The sequence below is a fragment of the Heptranchias perlo genome, chromosome 31 (genome assembly GCF_035084215.1).
Source record: "Heptranchias perlo isolate sHepPer1 chromosome 31, sHepPer1.hap1, whole genome shotgun sequence".
In the NCBI taxonomy this organism is placed as follows: domain Eukaryota; kingdom Metazoa; phylum Chordata; class Chondrichthyes; order Hexanchiformes; family Hexanchidae; genus Heptranchias; species Heptranchias perlo.
This window is the reverse complement of record NC_090355.1, coordinates 18917951-18941539: the sequence shown is the minus strand read 5'-3', so window position 1 is coordinate 18941539 and position 23589 is coordinate 18917951. Positions and strand designations below refer to the sequence as shown.

Below are 23589 nucleotides of genomic sequence, written 5' to 3'. Positions count from 1 at the left end.
AGATGTCAGGCTCACTGGTCTCTCAGATTAGAGAATTCCTCCAACAGAACTCCACATTACGCTGCACAAATGTGTCACATTTCAACTACTGTTGCAGTACTAGTTTAGCCCAACTCAAAGAAATCAGGACAAAAATACCTCCTCTCCATGAAACAGGTACTGTTCAGTCCACCCAAATTACAAGTCAGACAAATCTGATCCTCACCTCACAATTCCTTCTGAAACATTAGGCACTGAGAGAGTCACATCTAAAGGGACTTGGCACTGGCTTCGCAGGATGGACATCATCCGTAGGGCTTCAACCTCACTCCGAGGAGCATTCACTGAAGCACATCCCAAGTACGTGAGTTTGCTGAACAAGACGCTGTCTTCATCTGGTACAGGTGTTGAGGGACTTGATTCTGGAGAGTCTGCTAAATTCAATAAAAAGGCAATGTTAATGTCACATTACCATCACTGTAGCAGGAACTGTAGCTAATATAAAGCAGGCTCCCATTTTTTATTCTGGGGTACATCAGTTTTTATTAGCTCTTTAGATTAATTCTAACAATGGTAAAAGGCTCATACGTAATGAATGTTCAAATAGCTCTTTACTGAAGGACCACATAAAGCATCCCTTCTACACACACAAACTACTGGCTCCACCCACCTTTTAACAGCACACATTCTATACGGCTCCTTGTAAGTTTAAAAATGTCTGTAAAGATGTGATAAAATATGAAAATACTGCAAAATTTAGATAAGGTTTTTTGTGGCACCACCCATTTAAATCTTATAACTGGATTATATTCCTGTTATTTCTTACATAAACCAAACACACAAGATTTTGGCAGTACTTTCTAGTAAAGACCTGCTAATTCAGGATTCCCTTCTCTGCAGGAAGCCACTCAGCTATTGTCACCTCAAAAGCAGGGAGGTGTTCCATAGCATATCCTGTCTATCAGTATTCTTTTAGCTCCAAGTGTTTCAGGTGAGGCCTGAACTAGGACATTTCAGTACAAGCAATATCAAAAGAATTTTATTTCCTTTCCTCCCCTCCTCTACACTTTTCCCTTCCTTTAGCTCTTTAAAAGTCTAACCTTCTAACAGGCAGCACAAGGACTTTTCTGAAGTCATGGGGTCAGGTTCCACATGATGACACTCAGCTCTACCTCTCCACCACCTGTCTAGTCCTCCACTGCCTCTTTTGTTAGACTGAATGAGCCGCAATTTCCTTCAGTTAAATACTGGGAAGACTGAAGCCATCATCTTCGTCCCCCACCACAAACTCCATGTCCTTACCACTGATTCCACCCCACCCCCAGCCACTGTCTCAGGCTGAACCAGGCAGTTCGCAACATCAGCGTCCTATTTGACCCCGAGCCGTTTCCAACCCCATACTGACTCCATTACAAATACCACCTACTCCATAACATTGTAAGAGCTTCTACAAGTACGTAAAAAGGAGATTAGTGAAAGTAAATGTGGGTCCCTTAGAGGCAGAGACAGGAGAGATTATAATGGGGAATAAGGAAATGGCAGAGGCGTTAATCAAATATTTTATATCTGTCTTCACAGTAGAAGACACAAAAACATACCGGAAATAGTGGGGAAATCAAGGGTCTAATGAAAAAGGGGAACTTAAAGTATTAAGATTACTAAAGAAAAGTTCTGGAAAAATTAATGGAACTAAAAGCTGACAAATCCCCTGGACCTGATGGCCTACATCCTAGGGTTCTAAAACAGGTGATTGCAGAGATAGTGAATGCATTGGTTTTGATCTTCCAGGATTCCCTAGATTCTGGATTGGTCCCTGTGGTTTGGAAGGTAGCAAATGTAACCCACTATTCAAGAAAGAAGGGAGAGAGAAACCAGGGAACTAGAAGCCAGTTAGCCTGACATCAGTAGTAGGGAAAATGTTAGAATCTAGTATTAAGAACGTAGTAACAGGGCACTTAGAAAATCATAATATGATCAGACAGAGTCAACATAGTTTTAGGAAAGGGAAATTGTGTTTGACAAATCTATTGGAGTTTTTTGAGGGTGTAACTAGAAGGGTAGATAAGGGGGAACAAGTGGATGTAGTATATTTGGATTTTCAAAAGGCATTCGATAAGGTGCCACATAAAAGGTTGTTACACAAAATTAGGACTCATGGGATAGGGGGTAATATATCAGCATGGATAGAGGATTGATTAACAGACAGCAAAGAGAGAGTAGGAATAAATGGGTCATTTTCAGGTTGGCAGGCTGTTACTAGCAGGGTGCCACAAGGATCGGTGCTTAAGCCTTAGCTATTTACAATCTACATTAATGACTTAGATAAAGGGACCAAATCTAATGCATCCAAGTTTGCTGATGATGCAAAGCTAGGTGGGAAAGTAAGCTGTGAGGAGGACGCAAAGAGTCTGCAAAGGGATATTGACAGGTTAAGTGAGTGGGCAAGAAGGTGGCAGATGGAATATAATGTGGAGAAATGTGAGGTTATTCACTTTGGTAGGAAGAGGAGAAAAACAGAATGTTTTTAAATGGTGAGAAACTATTAAACGTTGGTGTTCAGCAGGATTTGGGTGTCCTTGTACACAAAACACAGATCATTAACATTCTGGTACAGCAAGCAATAAGGAAGGCAAATGGTATGCAGGCCTTTATTGCAAGGGGGTTGGAGTACAAGAGTAAGGAAATCTTGCTGCAATTGTACAGGGCTTTGGTGGAGACCACACCTGGAGTACTGCATGCAGTTTTGGTCTCCTTACTTAAGGATGGAGATACTTGCTTTAGAGGTGGTGCAACAAAGGTTCACTAGATTGATTCCTGGGATGTGAGGGTTGTCCAATGAGGAAAGATTGAGTAGAATGGGCCTAAACTCTCTGGCGTTTAGAAGAATGAGAGGTGATCTCATTGAAACATATAAGATTCTAAGAGGATGTTTCCCCTGACTGTAGAGTCTAGAACTAGGAGACATCATCTCAAGATAAGGGGTCGGCCATTTAGGACTGAGTTGAGGAGGAATTTCTTCACCGAGGGTCGTGAATATTTGGAATTCTCTACCCCAGAAGGCTGTGGATTCTCAGTCGTTGAGTATATTCAAAACTGAGATCGATAGATTTTTGGACACTAAGGGAATCAAGGGATATGGAGATTGGACAGGAAAGTGCAGTTGAGGTTGAAGATCAGCCATGATCTTATTGAATGGCGGAGCGGGCTCAAGGGACCCTATGACCTACTCCTGCTCCTATTTCTTATGTTCTTATGTTCACATCGCCATCTCTGCCCTTGCCTCAGCTCACCTGCTGCCGAAACCCTCATCTATGCTTTTGTCACCTCCAAACAACTATTCCAATGCTCTCCTGGCTGGCCACCCTTCATAAACTTCAGCTCATCCAAAACTCTTCCCACCATATCCTATCCTGCACCAAGTCCCGCTCACTCTCACCCCTGAGCTTGTTGGCAGATATTGACACCTGGCCCCCCAATACCTCAAGTTTAAAATTCTCATCCTCATGTTCAAATCCCTTCATAGCCTCAGCCCTCTATAACCATCTCCTGCCCTACAATTCTCTATAAACTCTTGTGTTTCTCCAATTCTGGCCTCTTGTGTATCCTGAAATCCCTTCACCCCACCATTGGCAGCCATACAGTCAGCTCTGGAATTCCCTCTACCTCTCCTCCTATAAGACCCTCCTTAAAACCCACCTCTTTGGCCAAGCTTCTGGTCACCTTTCCTAATATCTCCTTACCTGGCTTAATGTTGACTTTTGTCTGATTACGCTTCTATGAAGTGCCTTGGGACGTTAAAGGCGCTATGTAAAATGCAAGTTGTTGTCAAAGCTATTGTGTATTCTTTTGCATTAAAGTAACAATTCATGTGATGGTATCTAGTATTCCCATGTAATAACTGAAACTCAAAAATGAGTTGAAGCCTTGCTACCTCCTAATAGCAATAATGTTAGTTTATCTTCAACTTCAATTTATTTGTTATCCTCATTACATAGATTTTCCACTAGTTATATTAATGTTTAAATTAACACCTACTGATTCTCCATAATATAAAGACCGCTAATCAAATTTTAATCGAATGTCCTGGAGTGAATGTTCATACATTTTTTCCCTTTAAATATAATTATTAGAAAGTGCCCATATATCCTGCTCAAGTGCCTATTACAGATGGAACTGTGCTTCAAAAATAGTAAATAGTGTTTGCATTGAACTTACAAGGCTCCAGCCACCAGAGTGCAGTAAAGTAATACTAGACTAAATCACAATCACAAGCTGTTATCAGGGAGGATTTGGAATGTGATAAAATAAACTTTTTTGCTACAATCATGTTCCTGCACCTAATCTCCCTTAGCACTACATTTTGGGAGGGAAGGGGCAAATTCTATCATGTTCCAATAAAAATAATGGAGCTAAGCTGGCAGCATTTAACAATTACTAGGTAGATGTTTAAACAATATGATGATTTAGTGGCAGTTACTGTTGAATTAGATGCAATTTGGTGTTATTGGCGCATTTCCATTTGGAACTGCATTGAGCCAGCCCAAACTCATTTCAATTAGTATCATTACAGCCAGCAAATAGGGGAGACTTTCATCCCTTCAGTCTGGGTTGGATATGAACTTATCTTCCAAAGATAAAAGGTTTGGATGAGGAGGAGTGCACTCAGCTCAGAAAAAACAGGGGGCCAGCGGCTCAATGTACCTCAAACTGTGGTCTTCCAATTACTGATGAGCCAGATCCAGATCTTTGGCCCCAAGTGGATTGGTGAATCATGCATAGGCAAGGAAAAAAAATGGGAGCCAGGGTCTGGGACTGGGCTTTTATTTATTTTATTAACTATTATTTGATTCTTGTTTAGTGAGAAATAGGCTTAAAATTTTCAAGATAAATTTCCTAATTTTCTAACTGGCTAGAAAAAGGTTTTCTTAAGATGCTTCATAAGATCTTTATAGACAACGAAGACAATTCAGCCACTCAAAACAACTTTACACTCCCGCAGTGCTGCAAACTGTTTGTTAAATGATTCCAGGTTTTTCACTTCCACTATTCATTCCACACTTGATCACTCTCTCTGTGAAGAACTTCCTGATATCAATCCTGAAGTTACCTTTTACTAAGGAATCTTACAACACCAGGTTATAGTCCAACAGTTTTATTTGAAAATCACAAGCTTTCGGAGGCTTTCTCCTTCGTCAGGTGAGTACAGCCAGCAAATAGGGGAGACTTTCATCCCTTCAGTCTGGGTTGGATATGAACTTATGTTCCAAAGATAAAAGGTTAGGATGAGGAGGAGTGCACTCAGCTCAGAAAAAACAGGGGGCCAGCGGCTCAATGTACCTCAAACTGTGGTCTTTACTAGTTGAACTGGTGTCCCCCTTGTCCTACTCTCATTGTTCATTTTATAGTATTCCAGGTTAGCCTTTTCCATACCATTTACTATCATATCTCTGGAAGTTCACACCTCAGATGCCTCTTTTCCAGGCTCAAAAGCCCAAGTCTCTCCAGTCTTTCCTTATAACACACTCGTGGCTCTACTCTGCACTACCTCCAGCGCTCAAATGGCTCTCGTTTCTCAATATCAGAAACGGAACACAGTATTCAAGGTGCACTCTGACCAGAGCACTGTACAGTTTGATCACAACTTCCTCTGGCTAGTTTTCTAATGTTTTGGTTAGATAGTTCAACATTCTATTGCCTTTTTTGATTTTTGATCACTAGTTGGACTTGTGGGGTGTCAAGTGGTAGACTCCGAGGTCTCTCTCCACCTATTCCTTTGCTATTTCAACATCATTCATGGAGCAAATGTGTTGCCCATTTTTCCTTCCTATGTACAATACTTTACACTTGTCTCACTCCTATAATTAACAAAATATTGGGACCATTATGGAGTTGAAAAGAGTGATTATCCCTCCATTTCAGATTTGCTGTAAAACTGGGTTCAGTTGCTGCTTCTATTTTTTTTTAAAAGCAGACGGCAAAACACTTCTTGCTTTAGCTGTCGCACGATATTAAGTGAATCTCCTGTGGCATTGCTCACAGTAAGTCAGATCATGCAACATTCAGATGGAAAGAAGTGTTACACCATGTAATTCAGAATCTATTAGTCTGCTGGTGAATCCTGATTAGGCCACAAAGCCTAACTTAAGCAAATAGAGCCTTAGGGCAGAGTTTAATTGTTGTCAGGGAGCACTGAAACTTGGAATGTGTTTGTTAGTTTCAGGCTACAGTTGAGAGACAGCATTATAAAATTGTTTTGCATTTGGATGTCGGTAGTATGACATTTGCATGCATTGATGCACTACTTTTACTATAGTAAAATATAGTTATAAAATATAGTCCTCTGCTAGAAGGAGATCTATGTGAAGACAGGATCAGGACCAGAGGGTGGTGTTGTTTTTGATGCCCAATAGGGTATGTGTAAAGTATATATAAAGTACATATGTTTCAAAGAATGAGAGGTGATCTCATTGAAATGTATAAAATTCTTTGAGGGCTTGACAGGGTAGATGATGAGAGGATGTTTCCCCTGGCTGGAGAATCTAGAACTCGGGGGCATAGTCTCAGGATAAGGGGTCGGCCATTTAGGACTGAGGAGGAGAAATTTCTTCACGCAGAGGGTTGTGAATCTTCGGAATTCTCTACTCCAGAGGGCTGTGGATGCTGAGTCGTTGGATATACTCAAGGCTGAGATCGATAAGATTTTTGGATTCTAGGGGAATCAAGGGATGTAGGGATCGGGCAGGAAAGTGGAGTTGAGGTCGAAGATCAGCCAAAATCTTATTGAATGGTGGAACAGGCTCGAGGGGCTGTAATACCCACTCCTGCTCCTATTTCTTATGTTCTTAAAGTAGCTATTGAAGTAAATATATAATGGTGTGAATAGTTGTTGGAATAAGCAAATTTGTGGGTAATGTTAACGATTTTGTGAATTATTTAATTTTCTAATGTGCATTTTAGAATTTTTTGGGATTATACTACAGGGTAACAGAAGTCATGATGCCCACTGAAACAACTTTCAAAAAAATTGTTCGAGTTATTTAATTTGTTAAACTTTATTTAATCATATCAGCATTGTTCATCGGCTCAAATTCATTTTTTAAAAACCCAATCAGGTGCTGTGGCAGGCATCTTTCTCACATGGTATAGATGGGTGCTAGGTGCAAAACTGAATATAACTATCATTTTCTGAATTTACTAATATTCACTCGTAACCATGAAAGATTTCAAAGTGAATGCACTACAAGCAAAAGCAAAATCTGTATGGCAAAAGGAATGAGGATTTAGGAATTGAAGTGGAGTCTTCAGGATAAATTCATTCTTCACAGATAAAGTTTATGCATTAGGCACATTTACTAGATTTTTTTTTGAGGTCGGGGGTGGGGGGGGGGCAGGGGGAAGGGAGGAGAAGAGGAATATTCTGAAGGCTCATTCTCCCAGCAATTAAGGCAGGAATGTTTCCTGAAGAGCAAGTGTATACTGTGACATGTCATGCTCAGCAACCTCTGATACTGACCTAGTAAATAGCAAACAACATTGATACAGAAAGCAAAAGATCTTGCCTGATCAACCTCCTTGATGTTTTTTTGAGGAACACTTCTACTTAAGTTTAAAGCTGTGAGATTCAACTTAAAAACTTAGAATTGGATAATGAGCAGAACAGCAGCAAATTAATGTTTTAAGTACTGCACACAGGAAGAAAAAATTGTGACATAAGTGTTCCATGAATGGTGTCAAAATAACTCAGGACAAAGCCGAAAGATAAGCAATGAGACTACTACCATTTCCTAACATGCTCAGAACAGCAATCAACAAAGCAAACAAAATACTAAACTACACATCCAAAACAAGAGAGCACAAGTAAATGGAAATCATGCTTAAACTGTACATTGCTCTGGTCAAAACGCACCCTGAATATTGACTCCAGTTCTGGTCATTGTGACACAAGGGAGTCAGGCACAAAAGTCTTAGAAACAGTGCTGAGGAGAGTCATGAGACTGATCCCTAGTGTCAGAGAACTCAGTAATGAAAAAAGACTAGAAACTTGTGCTTTTCAGTCTATGAAAGAGGTAGAAAAAGCTAAATCCAGAACACCAGAAATTAAACCATAACAGTAGAACAAACCGGGGTGGGGAGGGGGAAACAGGTTCAAACTCGCAAAAGGGAAACTTACTGCTGATATCAGGAAGTTCTTCCTCCCACAAAGAGTGATCAATATGTGGCATGGACTTCTAAATAAGGTAAAGAAAGGAAAAATCCGAGAACAGTTTAACAAACAGACGCATGCTGTGATGTGGAGGGGGACTGTCGGCTTTTTCTGGATGGATGAGCCAAAGTGCTTCCCTTATCTATAAAGGAACTGATCTTTAAGCTATAGTCATAAAGATACTCAAGTTATTGACAGGAAAAATGAAGAGGGCAAGAGGAGTCCACTGGTTTACCAGAGATTCATTTCCATTTGGGTCATAAGTTTTCTGAAGAACAATGGGGGGAAAAAAAGTGGCAACAATCTTCTCCAAGAAACCTACAAGCAGTAACCTGGGTAACTCAAGAGCAAAGCCATTTCCAGACTGGATCAATCTGTATGAACAATTTTACTCTCTACTACAGTCAGCAAATGATCTCTGTAAAGAAGCTAGCCAAGGATGGATAGCCGCTTGATTATTGTCAAAGGACTAGTGTTGCCTGGGTCATCATGGGACCATGGTGATTTTCACACTCTCCCTCATCGTCCTAATTTTTTGAAATATCACTATGGTGTTAAATATGCTGCAGCTTAAGATCATCGGCATAAAATCCAGTCTCATGCTGACCTTCTGCTTAGATCCTGAGAGCAAGAGGCCAAAAGCTGGGCCTCAGTCCATGTCTCCTTCTAGCTACACACACCTTTTTTGGGCATCACCATGACCATCATGCCTAAGTGGCACATCAGCAGGATTGCCAAAGTCATCAGAGGGTCCAGTCACACCAGCAGCTCCACTTCTACCACTAAATGGAGCTTCATTTCCCCACTGCTAAGCCACCACTGTACAACTCAAGAGCCTTCACAGTTCCAGGATGCTATCAGCATTCCAATCTCCCTCCTGGATAACCAAGTTCAGAACAAATACAAATTTTCCTCTTCCCTCTCTTCAGTCTTCATTTTTACTAAATCATTCTCAGTAAAATAAGCTATCAAACTTTTCTAGCTTGGACTTCCAGGACCCTCCTTTCTATTATTTGACCTCTCTCCAGTGTATTTTTATATAATCTGCTTTTGCTACCCTTTGGCCTCTCTCCAATTTTCTGATCTTTTTTCCAATGTCCTTTCCGCTCAAAGTTTTTATTTCTCTGCTTTGGCACTGAGCCAAATCTTTTACTTGCTGAAATCGTGCATCGATGCCATTGTCATCCACCACCCACCCAAAGATCGGACTACCACATCCCCACCATTACTCACATCAGGGCTCCAGGCTACGTCTGCAGTCATCCCATCCATTCCTGATGTGTTTTTTTTAAATTTATGCCACGTTATTTCAACATTGCAGCAATTTTATCTATCTTTCTACTTCTTTCTCCAACTTTCACTGCCCAAGATTGGCATCCAGGTTATTCCTGCCACCCCCAATCCCCACTCCCTCCGCCTCCTGACTGGTCAAGCCTGCAGGACCCTCCCTTCCACCTGTTTGGCCTCTCTGGCCTTTTTCTATTAAGAAATGGTCATTTATTTCATCTTAAATATTTATTAAATTTTTAAAATTTCCCATTAATCAATTTTTTCCATATAATTACCTTTAATCTGTAATTTTTAAATCAATCATTTAAAATGCAACTTTTACATTTTTAATTCATATCTGTTCATCTCAATTTACATTGGAATTAATGTTAAATTATTTTAACATTTTAGTTACATTAGAGAACTGATCATTCACAATGTAACATTTCATTAATAATTTTCATGTCTTACTCAATCCAGTCAATATTTTGCAGTCGGATTCAATAAATCATTTCAAATTTTAATTTTTCTTTATTCTAAATGACATCTTTCATTCATTCTATGATTTTTAGAATGTTGATCATTACAGGTATGTTGTCATTTGAGATTATGAAACAACATGGGAGTCACGGGCGCATAATGTTAAGTTACCATTGGATGGGGCACAATGCAGTGGACGACAACTACATCAACAAATCCAACAGGACATCAGCTACACATGAGCAAATAGGCTATATCCTTGGACTCACCATGGGCAATGCCATGGGAGATCAACTAGTAAATGCTGGCTTGTTTCATCTGAAAACACAGCAATGCAATTAAACAAAATATTTACCATGAGGACATAAATAGGTGAAGAAACTGAAAATGTACCAGAACAATAACTTTGCTACAACATTGTAACTAGCTATTCAAATACAAATAACTAACACTAATAATGGAATTTGATCTCAGAACAACACATTCTCTAAGACTCCTTAAGCTAGCATCCTTAGAGATAGGAAGATTTAAGGTATCCGCTGTATTATACTTAAATAGAATAATTTAACATTCAAATTTTCCTCCCCCAAAGATTATGAAACATTGTTAGTTTCTGATACCCAATAGAATCACTGACTTGTCAACATCTTTAGAATTCCACTTGCCTTCTTGTGTTGGTTTAATTGGTAGGCTCATATCTTGTTTCTGGGCCACCATTAATCCTGAATAAACAGGTGATGGGGTTAAAGAAATGTCCTCAGTCAGTGACTCCTCACTTGTAGCAGAAGCTGGCATTGCTTCTGAAGGCTCTCTGGCAACTTGATGACCCTCCATTGATGAATCCATTAATACATCCTCCAGTTCCTTTTGTAGTTCCTGTTCACTTCCATTTCCAACTATCTGCGAGCACACACAATGTAGATAAACTTTATTAATCGCAATATTAGACTTCTCTTCACGAGATGCTATGAAATAAGTTTTCCCATAAGTTGGGGTACACAGGACGTGAAAAATACTGACATACATTTAAATTTCACCTTTAACTTCAGGAAAGCACTTTTTTTTACTCTGATAGAGGTCAGTTGTAATTGTCTTTCTGATAATACAGCAGCTCATTGTTTAAACCATCTTTATAGTATTTCACAACAAACCTAGAAACGCAAGGACAGCTCACAAAGAAAATCCTTGATAAGTGATGAGAATGGTCAAAAATCAAGCAAGAACATATGCTGGAAGGATGGTTTGCACATAAGTAAATGAGCAGCTAAAAGTGTTACTACAAAACAAATACAACATTTGAGATTTATACATACCCATTATATAATCACGCACACTTCTACTGCTGTGGAATCTACACCATTTACACAGCAAAATACATGAAATATTTGACAACTTCTAAGAAGCACCAGCTTAAACTGAACAGGAAGACAGAGAGCTATTTCAGCAAGTCTGAGAAGCTGCAGGAAATCACATCGTGATAAAGCGGAATTTCAATTATCCAGAAATAAAATGGTCTGACCAGAAGTAACAAGGTTGGTAAAGCACAAGCAATTTTATTGAGACAGTCGGTAGTACCCAGAGCAGGTGCTGTGTTTAACATTCACCTAAACTGATTAATAACTTGAACATAGACCTTATTTTAGGGCTTTAGCAGAATTGGGCACATCACTGGTGCAGCAGGACTTCCCTCACCACAAAAATGTGCCCCGACCCTGGCGGATTTTCTGGCATTAGAGTCATTTCCATAATTTTGGCAGTCACAGTGCAGCCAGTTTAAATTCAATAAATCTACAATGCATTAAAATCAATATGTAGGTCACATGTTCAACGAAATGTCCGACATAAACATTTCCTATGGGAATCTCTTGTTAGCGTGTCCATAGTTACTGTTATATTTCATCATGACACCAGTAGTTGCCACTATAATCAGAAATTTAGAATGGGATTTTCCTGCTTCTGTGTTCACTAGCCCACAATTTTCAGAAAATCACAGGCTGGTGAGGGCAGAAGCAGAAAAACCCCAAGCTGAATATTAGATTTTGACCTGACTATCACAATTTGCCCACTGATCTGTTCCTATAGCTTTTATACAATTGCATCATCATCTCCTTAACTAGTAGTTTTTTTTTCACATTTTCTAAATATTTTAGTGTTTATATTTTAAACTAAAATCTTCATTTTGTGTTTGGATTAGTTGAAGATTTTGTTTTTCTCTGGTGACCTGCCATTACTAATGGGCCAGAGCTCCAAACTGTCAATGGCTGCCATTTGGATTATGAAGGAGAAAAAAAGTATTTATGATTTTTAATTTAATTAACATATCTACAGGTAGGTTTTTTTTTGCTTTTTAAAGTTTTAAATGCTTTAATTATTTATTTTCCCCTGATCTTCTCCTCCCCTCCCACCACAGTCTCCAGTGGCCCACTGGGCTCTGCAGCCTCAATGCGACTCGACTCTGTAACCTCTCCCTCCTGGTACTGATCTCTGCGGTCTACATCCTCCTCTTCAATTGCTGCAATCCAAGCCACGCTAAATCCGCTCCCATTCACTGATTACAGCAAGGCACCAGAGTCCTGAAGCCGCTGCTTTGGCTTAAATGTTCAAAGTAGTTAAAGCCATGAACCTCCTTCCCCACCTCAGGCACATTCCTCTTCACTGCTTCTGACGCCCCCCCCCACCCCGCCCAACCTCTTCCTGTCTTCCCCTGCTGCTCCAGGCCGTGCTCTGCTACATGGAGGATTACTATCTTTAAACTTTTGAAGTGCTTTGGTGTTTAACAGGTTGCTTATTCAATAGCATTATGTCATATATAAATTATTTATAAAGTTCAAAAAATACTATCATGTCACTAGGAGATGTTATTTTAAATGAAATAGAGCGGCATCTCCAGTAGCAATGATCTGCTGCTCTGTAGCCTTGGCTCCTCTTCAATTCCCATTACTGTCCTCGACCAAATCACCACTGGCATCTTTGTGTCAAGAGATGCCACCTTTCCTTGCGCATCACTAACTACAAACTGTTTGTATTTATGAAGTGAATGAAGCAACTACAATACATAATTCCTGATGACTGTAATTTCATAACAGAGATTAGTAACTCAGCAAAGGAGACAGTTTGGTGAGGAGAGGCAGATGAAGGGAAAGATCACACTAACATAGTAAAAAAGGCAGATTGGAACGAAACCATAAAAAAGATTTTATGGGAGAATTAGGTGGGAGCAAAACTAGAAAATAAACCCATTTTTCTTCTGTAAAGGCCATTTTAAAGGCTATGATGATACCTCAATATTCTGTAGTTTTACTTGATTATCTTTGAGGATCTGGAGCTTTGGGCAATGTCTCCTCAAGAGATTAAATAAATGCGGTAGATTGTACATGGTCTGTGGAAGGAGCAATCTTAATGGGCGGAATGGCCTTACCTTATACCATGTTTTATGCTCTTAAGTACAAATAAACACCAGTCAAATCAAGTTAAATCAGCCCATAATGCACTGCAGAGCAAGCAACAACTATTGGCATATAAGATACAATTATGGGTGTGATGCGGTCACATCTGCACAACACACCAGCTTAAGAGTGTTTACCTAAGATTTCAACAATGACTGCGTGGTTATTCCTCCAGCATACAACAGCTCCTAAACTGGTTTGCCTTCAAGTTTTTAAGAGATTACTTTCTATAAAATCTAACAAATCCCCTAATCCTAGAAAAACCCTTACAGAAAAATGAATTGCAGCACGTCAATCCTTAATACACTGCATGTGTTGCATGCAAACAAGGCCACAGGCATGTTTAAAATCTACAGGAATTTGTAAACTAGCAATGGCAGAGCAATTTCCAAGTATTGCTCACTAACATTAAACCAGATATTAAAACTCTATTATCAACATTAGAACAAATTTCAAGCAAACATTTTCAATTCACAATTTTCTAAACACATATCTGAAGGAGGGATTTTGCCAAAACTATTTGATGACACTATTAGCATTTTGCATGCATTATAACTTAATTCCAAAATAAATCAAGCACTTTTCACTCTGGTACCTATTGTGTAGACAATGCTGATATGAACTTTAGCAAACTGATGTGCCATAATGAACTGTATTAGAGAATGTCAAAACGACCCTCATCTGCAACTACTGACATTAGTTAGGTTCCTTCATACTTTAATAAAATGTGCAACATTAATGTAGCCGAAATGTTGATATCCAGTATCAATAAAATGCACGATGGGAAAGTTCACGTCATTTCGTCTCACCTGGATTACTTTCCAATCACTAATCCTAGTATATACACTATATTTAGGTACTTCAATAGTTCCCTCAGTTTGTGTTATTATTCAGTCATATCAAGAAACCAAAATTAGTCACGCCCTAATGTAACTTGCCTCAACCCGTCCTGTATTCATTTTTTTCCCCCCTTCATTAAACCAGTTCAGGTGAACTGAAAATGTATTTACTGAAACACCCTTCATACATGTTTCGGTTTTCAAATCTATAGCATGCATACAAGTAAGCTGGCAATAGCTACAGAAGATAGACAAAACAAAGGAACCAGAAAAACAGGGCCAGCAGAACTGGGGAGAAAGCAATCTTGGATCAACAAGCAAGTGTTACTAATCTTACAATTTCTCCAACCAGGACAGACTGCTATTTAGCATTAGAATTTATAGTAAATTAGTTTCAGAAAATTATGGTACACAAGTTGTACTCCCAAGTTTCAAGGTCATAAAAAATTATACAAAGGTGTGACCCCATACTGGATTTTATAATGCTTGAAAAATTCAGTGATATGTTCAGTGACAATCTGCTAAACAACCTACTGTTGGTGATTATTTGCTAAGCTATTAACAACAGCTCCATTAAGAACAGAGTTCCAAATATTGCTTTACATCTCACTCATCCCATCTGTCTATGTCAAGCGCCACTGACTCATACCAGGCCTTTTGTCCTAGTTTTCAAATACCTTCATGATCTTGCTCCATTTTATCTGAGTTACCTTTCTTCAGCCCACACCCTCCGCTCCTCCAACTCCAAATCACTGATCATTTCCCACTACATATCTAAGACTGAACTTTCACTACATCCTTGCTCCCAAAACAACTTTCTTCCTTCAAAAGCATCTTAAAAGCAACATCTCTAATAATGCCTTTGCTTCTTTCCTGTATCTTGCTTGGCATCCTCTGTACACCTTGCAAAGCACTCGGATGTTCTTTTTCTGAAGTGCTCTCATTCAAAAGTATTTTTAGATCACAAATTTTATTTTAGTTTTCACAACTACACAGCAACAAACAAATCAAATAAGACTTTATCTTTGATGCAATAACATAATTCAAGTACCCAGTTGCATCCTGTTTGTGCAATTCAAGAACCTCTCTTAAATGTTTACTCCTGCAGCCACTCGTCGTTTGCTTGAATATTTAGATACTTAACCCTACAGTCCCATATTCTCAAAACTCTAGGAAAAGGGTTCTGAAAACTCCAAATATTACAAAGTGCATGCAGTTCTGTAGCAGGTACTATTCCAGTCTCAAATCTACTTCAGAACCTAACCACTAGAACTTCTAAATCTCGCAGTTAATAAGTCCCAAACTCTCATCTTTATTATCTAACCACAGAATAGCTATTCTGAAAATGCTACAACAGATCAATGTAGTATTATGCTTTTTATCTTTGCTAGTAAAAAGCTACTGAAGCTTTAAGATCAATGCCCCAAAAGCAGAATTTTTATCCTGTGTCAAATAGGGGAGCATTCCAGTATTTTAAGTTATACATTTTGAAACAACTCGAGTTAAGGTGGAACCTGACTTAGCCATGAACAAACTTCAAATTGGAGACTCAAGCTCAAGAAAGGTTCTTTGATCTATATATGAGCTAAGATACTGAAATTTGGTGGGTTCTAGATAGTAATCAGGTTATTAGTTCTTTGAACAATAAATATGTAGATTCCCCTCATACCAATCATTCCAATTGCTGCCAAGCATGTGAATTTACAGATATCTTAAATGGCTGAACCATCAATGGAACTGCACATTGTTTAAAAGCATAAACTGGTATGTGGGAACTGGACACAATGTTTTTTAAATTCATTCTCAGATGTAGGCGCACTGGGAAGGCCAGGATTTATTGCCCATCCCTAGTTGCTCTGTGAAGGTGGTGGTGATCCGCCTTCTTGAACCCCTGTAGTCTGAATGGTGAAGACGCTCCCCTAATGTTGCAGCGGTTTGATACAGCTCAGTGGCCTAGCAAGAGTGAGACCGGAGTTACATTATAGGTCAGACCGGGAAGGACAGCAGGTTTCCTTCCGTATAGGACATTAGTGAACCAGTTGGGTTTTTACAACAATGTGATAGATTCATTGTCACTTTTACTGATACCAGCTTTTTATTTCAAGATTTTTTTTAAACTGAATTGAAATTCTCAACTGTCATGATGGGATTTGAATTCACATTCTATGTGAACATTCTCTGGATTATTAGTTAGGCCTCTGGATTCCTAGCCCAGTAATGTAACCACTAACTGTTTTGTGGTTTCAACAACCAGCAAATGTCAATATCAAACTGATTAGGAGAGGTACTGAAAACTACAAAGATTCTACACCATCTCTTGTTTTGAACATCTACATATTATGTAAATCAAATATTGCACTGCTATAGTATCTTAATATGTCTAATCCTAATTGTAAATAAGCTTGACCAGTAAATTTAACCTTGCATGTTGATCCAATGTTGTGATATTTCAGAATAAACAGAAGAATGTATAAGGCATCTTGTGTAGATTCTGGTGCAATATATTTGGTTAAATGTTCATTGTTAGTCCAGTGGCACACTATTCCACTCACATACAAGGGCACTGGTTTCAGTTCATGGTAAACGAGGTCTGTTTATGGGTACTTGCCTCTTTGCCTTGAGATAGATTTTGCCAAGATCTAGAAATGCTGTGGAAGATCAATTTTTGAACACAGGATACATTTTTTTGGGCATGCATTTAACCCTTTGAGCACACCAGAGATAACCTACTTCAGCACTCCTATGATCTCTGCACTCTCTGGCACTTAGGCTGATTCAGATTCTTAAAAATCATTCTTTTAGCTGGTCACCCCAATGATAACCACCAGGTTTCAAAGTTGTGGAATGCAAGCTGATTTTTTTTAAAAATAGGACTGATCCAGCAAGTTCAGGATTTTCTGAAGCTGCCAGCATTCAACAGGTTTAAATCCCAAAGTTGAGAAATTAATGGCAGGTGAAGCTCCAAAAAACCTACATTAAATCTGAAATGGGATGAAGATACTGAATTCTGAAGCTGCATCTTTCAGTTATAAATACACCATATTATGCCTAATGACAGTAACAAGAGGAGAGGGAGATGAATATTGCAGTCATTAGATTACTCCTCCAATCATACAGCACTAAAGATGTTTGTAACTCATTTATACTCTACTAATATTGCACAACACATGTAGTAACTGTAGAGTAGTATGTACCCAACAGTACTTGAGACAAATCTCAGTACCATTGTACTACAAGCACCAATACAGTAGCAAAATACTCAATATGCAGAAAAATGATACATATAACTGTCACAATTTGATAACTGATAATTGTTAACTCAACCTATTAACTCTATCCAAAGTATTTGAAACAAAAATGTTAATTACCAGCTCCAGCAGCCAAAAACAGTCGTGCTATAGAGGTTTCAGTTACTGTATCAGCACGAGATTGACTAATTTTTAAATAAAAATTAGCTGCTGCTGAATGGAAAGTTCCAGTATAGAATGTCCATAGCATTCCTGCATATCTAGTGCAACTGAATAATAATTTTTAAAACATGTTCCAGATTCTAAGGTGAAGAATGGGGATATGGGGGGGGGGGGGGAGGAGAGGAGAGGGGGGGGGAAGAGGAGAGGGGTGGTGAAGGGGAGGGAAGTAATAGGATTATTATACATTTATACCACAAGCACCATAATGCAAGCTGTTGTATATTAATCTGTTTCACTGCTCTTTCAAAAGTTTTAATGAAAATCGGCCTGTTTCTATTAGTCTATTGTTCATGAATATTGAAAAAGGTAACAGTTAATTCGTTGCAGACTATGTGTATGCTGCTCGACTTGCACTATTCTTAGTGTTTCAAAAAATACAGAGGATGCCATATTTGATCTATTAGCTGGTGTGAAGCAGGAAAGCGCTCAGCTTGTACGCTCTTCCCTTTTTAACTGCAAGAGATTTTACAACCGAGTGATCTAAAGTTCATTCAAGAATATTCTCATTCTATACCTCAAATAAGGAAATATTCTCTTCTACGTGGCACATCCTCCACACGCTGGAATGCACTATTCAAGATTTTCCATGATACAGTAGCATTGCCAGGTATGAAAGGCACCCCACATGACCCTTCCTAGTCTATGCTCTATTAAAAAGGAAGCTCCATCCCAAGGAATTGGGATTTGAATCTGGTCTACTCTTCTGTTGGCAACTGACATTTGTTCAGTGAGTTCAAGCTAAATACCTTGCTCAGTTCACTTGTTTCTCTTAGTATAATTTACCTCAGATTTGATTAAAATCTTCTTGAACTTTTTCTTTTAACTAGAACAATTTAGTTAGTTTTTCCTAAAAGATTTCTACACTAAAAGCAACTTTAATTATAGTTTTTCATGTGGTATAAAGTAGAATACATGAGGAACAGTGGCATACAAAAACTTTATTCTACTGGCAAACATAGTGCACTTGTAACCATCAATAGTGAGTCACAAGATCTTCCTCTTGTGTATAGTCCACTGCTTCCCAGTGTATATCCTCAAGTTATTAAAAGGTTGAAACACTGGTACCTTCTTACCTTAAGTCCTGTTTTCTCATCATCACTACCATTATTGGTAGAAGGCGTGTCATCACCATGGCGGGAAACCAGGACAAAATCCTCACTGTTTAGAGTAGATACCGAGTCTGAAGAAACACTAACTTTTCCAACTGAAGCCTTGTCATCCATGGCTGCTAAAGCAAAGGCAGCTCATGAATGAGGTATAAAACTTAAAAGTACCTGGAAAATAAAATCAAACACTGATTTAAGGGTATATTATTCATTAAAACTACCATCCGAAATACTTAGCTTTCTTTACTATACACACAACTAAACAGTGGAAATAAATCACCATAATTTTCATAGGCCTGTGGGCTATGCCAAATGTGCTGAGCTGCCAGATATAACACCATGGAGCTTTAATACATTGTATCTTTTAGGTAACTAGGTCAATAGGCAGCAGATACAATTCAATGTGGATAAATGTAAAATAATTAGCATGGAACCAACATAGGGAGTATGCATTAAATGGAACTGTGGTACAGCATGCTCATCAGGGATTTATGATAAGAAAATGTAAGTAACATTACAGCTTCTGTAGATTTGTACTCATGCTTCTGTTAATAGAACTGAGTAACTTATTTGCTATGTTTTAAAAACTGCAGCTATGCAGAGTGCATAGTTGTGGTTTTAAAAAAAAAGGCAAATAAGGTATGAGATTGTATTCGCAGAGGGGGAGCACAAATCTAGAGAAGTTATACTGTTGTTGTATAATCATGCGGCAGACCCCATCGGGAACATGAAGGATATACTTCTGGTTATCATAGGAAAGGTATTATTCCTTGAGAGAGTAAAGAGATGAACAACATTGACTGCTCCAGATATTAGGAATTTAAGTTATAGGTAAAGGTTAAGGGCATTGGGCTCAATTCCTGTTGAAATTAAACTTCAGAGTTATCTAATTGAGGTTTTCAAGATTGTGAAAGAAATTCACAAAATTGTTCCATGCAAATAATCCAGTTTATAAACTGATATGGTACACAAGTTAAAAATTAGTAAGTTACAAGTAAGGGACGTACAGTACAATTTTCTTTCACCCAACAGGTGATAAGAGTTATAAAATGGGTTATCAGAGAAAGCCCTTGAAGCAGGCAGTATAATGGATTTTGAGAAAACTGGGTGAGAGAAAAGGGACCGAGGGCTACAGTGAGAAGGTGGGTAAATGGGGCTGATATATCAAAAGGGAACAGGCCTTTGTGGCTATACTGGCCTTCTCATGTGCCTAAAAATTCTTATGTTTTTATATCCGAAGTATCTGTTCACTGCCTACAAAGAGTGTAAATTCATGAAAGATTTAACTTCTGAAGATTTTGGTGGTATTTGCTAAGTATGTGTGTCAAGGTTTATTGTACATGTTCTAACCACCAGGGTTTTGCACTCCCAAACTGTCAATCATTAACCATCTGACTCATGGACTGTTTCTACTTTGCTATTAAATATAGATTACGCATGGTAACAGCCCTCTGTAGTATTAAAACAATTTCAGATGATGACTTTGTCAAGATATATACACAGTCAAGTATTTAAGGTTACAGCCCAATATATATATATATATTTATTCATTCTTTGGATGTGGGCATCGCTGGCAAGGCTAGCATTTATTGCCCATCCCTAGTTGCCCTGAGAAGGTGGTGGTCAGCCTTCTTCTTGAAACACTGCAGGTAGGGAGTTCCAAGATTTTGACACAGCATTGATGAAGAAATGGCAATAAATGCCCAAGCCAGGATGGTGTGACTTAGAGGGGAACTTAGAGGTGATGGTGTTCCCATGCACCTGCTGCCCTTCTAGATGGTGGCACAATTGGGAGGTGCTGCTGAAGAAGCCTTGGACTAGTCTATGGGGCAGCTCTCCCAACTTTGGCACCAGTCCCCAGATGTTAGCGAGGAGGACTTTGCGGGGTCAACGACTGGGCTTGTTGAACTTTCGTGTACTGATTCAATGCCTGGGTCACCGTATTATTTGTAGCAATTTGATACAACTGAGTGGCTTCAGAGGGCAGTTAAGAGTCAACCACATTGAAGTGCGACTGGACCGAGCCAGGTCGAGTCTCCGCTAGACGTCTGGTTTCCTTCCCCATAGGACCAACAGGGTTTTTTGACAACCCGACAGCATCATGGTCACTTTTATTGGTAATAGCTCTTTATTACAGATTTTTTTTCAAAAACTGAATTAAAATTCTCAACTGCCATGGTGGGATTTGAAATCACATTCTCCAGATTATTAGTCCAAGCCTCTGGATTACTAGTCCACTAACATAACCACTACACTATAGTACCTGGTAAATTCTGTATACTGTATTAATCTAAACAAGACTAATTTGTTTAAAGCTGTTGTAAAGAAGGTGAATAACCACATCATCGTATTATAATATACAACACTGTACAGTTTGTTGGAATTTGTCAATTAGTTTTCACTTTAGGAAACTAAAAACCGATGGTTCTAATACAAGACTAAACACAAAATCACCTCAGTATCTCACATACATTTCTTTTGTTTAGTCACTGCATACCCAAATACCTGTAAAATGCTCTGAATTCATAAAAGTTTGGAAAATTTCCACATAAGGATTGAAATGTATGTCATGAATCAACAGTTCAGAACCTCAACTATCTAGCTGTTCAAGTACAGCATTTGCATTTATATAGTGCCTTGCATGCCCTCAGGCCATCCCAAAGTGCTTCACAATGAATAAATTACTTTTGAAGTGTTATCAGTCATTATGTATGCAAATGCAGCAGCCAATGTGCACAAAATGAGGTCCCACAAACAGCAAATGTGATGAGTGACCAGTTAATCCTTATTGGTGATTATGCTTCTGTGAAATGCCTTGAAATATTTTCTATGTTAAAAGGTGCTATATAAATGCAAGTCATTATCTGCGGGATGAATTTTGGCCAGGACACCAGGAGAACTCCCTGCTCTTCTTTGAATAGTAGCACAGGATCTTTTATGTCCATACTAACAGGCAGGTAAGGCCTCGGTTTAATGTTTCATCTACAAGATAGCACCTCTAACAATGCCACAGTACTGCACTGAAATGCCAGCCTACATTGTGTGCTCTGGAACAGGATTTGACGCCATAATCCTTCTGACTCAGGTAAGCATGCTATCAAACTTACATCCTAGCATATGGAGAGATCAGCTTTACAAAGTAGAAAGGTTTACAGTGATGTTAGAATGCTGGATTTTACTTGCAAGTTAAATTTACTAATGCTCTGGCTAACACGGCTGAGTCATTTAGAAAAAGTCCCTTGAAAATGCGGTGGTTCTGAGCTCTCTTTACCCAGTATTTGATAACTAATTGCTCTTTTCACCTCTGGAGATTCTGCCTGTAGAAAGACCAATAGACTGGTTTAAAAAAAAGTTTGAAACCGTGGAGTACAGAAGGTGCTTGTATTTTGTCAAACACTTCCTTCTAGCTTGCTCTTACGATACTTCTGTACAAGCAGTAGCGACATGGCAGAAATGGTGCACTGCAACTGCCAGCAATCAAATGTACTTGGAGATTTGTTGCCCAACAAATGGTAGGATGTGAGTTTGCTTCTAATATAAAAAAGAAATGGCAGAAGTAAGGCAAAAGTGAGAGTCTGTCACAATGAATGGTCCTTTTACAGTGCCTGCTGCATCACTTAGATATGAGTGAACTGTACATAACTGAAATAAAGGAGCACTACATTTCCGCTGGTCTAGAACAAAACTGATATTTTCCAACCTATACAGCGAGATCCCCACTCACCTACAATAATGTTCAGCCAAAGTACATGCGCTCGAAGTCAATATATAAGGGTACTACGCACTGGCCATTTTTCTACTTCCCACTCAAGGCACAGCATCAGCCACTTGGATACAATATAGTAGAGGCGAGCTGCAATGTACGTGCTTCACAATACCAACAAATTTCAACATCAAAAGATGTCAACTGCACTGACATGGCATTCCCACACAATATTCCCATGGCCTCTGTAAAACTGGTAAAATAGAGTGCTATAGCTTATTCCATGATCACTAGAACAATATACTCAATATCTTTCAAAAAAAATTAAGTCAACCTATCAATAATCCCATCAAGCCTATGGTTCATATAAATACAACCCACTTATAATGAAACTCCATTGGTAATGTAGTTAACAAGTCTCCATGCAAATTAGCAGCTCTGATGTAGAGAAACTCAATTTACATTGTCCCAATTTCATAATATTTTCAAGGAGTTCCACTGTAATGGAGTTCATTTTTATTTTCTTTACACAGTAGTCACCCAAAGCCTTTAAAATAATCCCTTTTATGATTATGAAATAATCAAAGATATGTAGATGTAATATAACTGCAGCCAGAATTCATAACCCCAATAAGCAATTGCCACCACCTGTAGCAAATCGGTAACCAGTATAGCTCAAAATAGTTTCTACAGATAAAACCCCAGTTGGAAAGACGTTTATAATTAATTGTACTGCAAAGCGTTCTTCATAGTTCACGTGAAAACAATACAAAAACTGCACATCCCCAGCACTATATTTACTGAAATCCTAGTAAAGAAATCCACCCGCAGTCTGCCTTCATGAAAATTTCATATACCCATTACATTGTATTAAAATTCTAGTGACAATACTAGCTTGTTGTTAAATTACCAGTCTCAACCATTTTTATTCCCTACAAACCTACACCGTGGTCTATTCTGCCATGGTCAAATTTTAAACCAGAGTTTTGAAGATTCCACAAGACATTTTCACGCTGCTGTAATTGATGTCATGGAAGAAACAGTTCAGATGCTCTGAAGTTGAAAAATAATGTAACAATATTTATTATCGAAGA

At 38.7% G+C, this 23589-nt stretch overlaps 1 protein-coding gene across 4 annotated transcripts in view; it reads right to left on the bottom strand.

Annotated features, from left to right (window-relative positions):
* Positions 1-23589, bottom strand: part of LOC137300543 (rab GTPase-activating protein 1) — a 178786-nt gene that overhangs the window by 139418 nt on the left and 15779 nt on the right. For 2 of the 4 annotated variants that reach the window (XM_067969676.1, XM_067969679.1), the window contains exons 2-4: positions 18760-18960; positions 10597-10831; positions 206-413 (exon numbers count right to left, since the gene is read on the bottom strand). In XM_067969676.1, the coding sequence (XP_067825777.1) occupies positions 206-413; positions 10597-10831; positions 18760-18909 (593 nt within the window). In that variant the 5' untranslated portion in view covers positions 18910-18960. The remainder of the gene's footprint in view (positions 1-205; positions 414-10596; positions 10832-18759; positions 18961-23589) is intronic. The other 2 variants (XM_067969677.1, XM_067969678.1) reach the window with 2 other exon arrangements.